Here is a 1,203-nt window from a genome sequence, read left to right on the forward strand (position 1 = left end):
CCCCCCCCCCTCCCCTCCACAGCCCCTTTATAACCGCCGCTATCAGCGCCCATTGCGACACACGGGGACAGAGCCCCGCACCGCCCCCCAGCCGGCCGGCCCGGCCCCCCCCCGACAGCGCCGGGCACAGCCCAGAGACTTCGTGCATTGATTTATTTGGTGCCGTTCCCGATGTAAAACAGTGCCAGAAACAAACAAACAAACCCTAAACCCAAACCCTGCATGGAAAGGTAAAATGGGGACAGGGGAAGGAAAAGCACCGCGCCTTTAAAAAGAGCTTAAAAACCCACAGAGAACCCCCAAAACCTGTACAAAAAGCAGAATGGGGGCATTGCAGGGACTGCTGTCCTGGGGGGGCTCAATCTTCCTCCTCCTCCTCCTCCTCCAGAAGGCGGCGGATGCGTTTTCTCCTGCCCATGGGGTGGGGGTCCTCGTCCTCCTCTGACAGGGAATCCGGGGGGGGCAGCTCTGCCTCTATGGGAGTGGAAAGGGTCAGGGGAAGGGGCAGAAGGGAGGAAAAGCCGCCCCACAACCAGGGGAGGGGCTGCACTCACTCATGTCGCCATCCTCATCCTCACTGTCGAGCTGCCGCTGCCGTTTGCTGCCTGATGGTGCGGGGATGGTGAGGGGCTCCTCGCTGTGTGGGGGGGTGATAGAGTCAGCAGAGCCCATGGGGGCACTGGGAGAACCTGAGGCCATGGCCCCCACCCCGCCATGAGTGAGGACCCTGTGTAGGGTCAGCAGTGGGACCCCAGCCTCACCTCTCTGAGCCCGATCCCGGGGATGGCAGCGGCTCTGCTGTGGGGCAGAGGGGCTCAGGGGAGGTTCCTGCACCCGTCACACTGCTCCCTGAGCCCCAGCCCACACCTTCACCTCCAGCAGGGTCCTGAGGTGCTGCTGGCAGCTCCTGGGGGGGGTCCCTGAGGGCTCGGGGGGGTGATGGAGGCGGCTGCACGGCGCAGCTGCTGTGGGGTGAGGGCAGCAGGGATGCGCCAGAAGGACTCCTGGGGACAGAGGGGGGATGCTGCGGGCTGTGCCAGGAGCAATGGGGACAGAGATGGGGGTGGGGGCATCACCTGCTCGTTGGCAGGGGGCCGCAGCCCCACCTCCCGCAGCAGAGCACGGAAGCCCCGGTTCTCCATGGCATCTTCGTTCTCCTCTGAGAGCGGCACCAACGGCACTGGGAAGGACATCCCTGGGGGG

General features: G+C 64.8%; 1 protein-coding gene across 1 annotated transcript; it reads right to left on the reverse strand.

Annotated features, from left to right (window-relative positions):
* Nucleotides 1-139: 139 nt before the first annotated feature.
* On the reverse strand, nucleotides 140-1,197 carry LOC104915931 (neural Wiskott-Aldrich syndrome protein-like). Its single transcript, XM_010726892.3, has 4 exons — nucleotides 1,077-1,197; nucleotides 762-1,004; nucleotides 555-637; nucleotides 140-474 (listed from the first exon to the last, which is right to left on the reverse strand). Exons 1-4 carry the CDS (start codon nucleotides 1,145-1,147, stop codon nucleotides 359-361), a joined length of 513 nt encoding a protein of 170 aa, XP_010725194.1. The 5' UTR covers nucleotides 1,148-1,197; the 3' UTR covers nucleotides 140-358.
* Between the last annotated feature and the right edge of the window lie 6 nt (nucleotides 1,198-1,203).

This window comes from Meleagris gallopavo, unplaced genomic scaffold (genome assembly GCF_000146605.3).
Source record: "Meleagris gallopavo isolate NT-WF06-2002-E0010 breed Aviagen turkey brand Nicholas breeding stock unplaced genomic scaffold, Turkey_5.1 ChrUn_random_7180001860470, whole genome shotgun sequence".
NCBI lineage: Eukaryota > Metazoa > Chordata > Aves > Galliformes > Phasianidae > Meleagris > Meleagris gallopavo.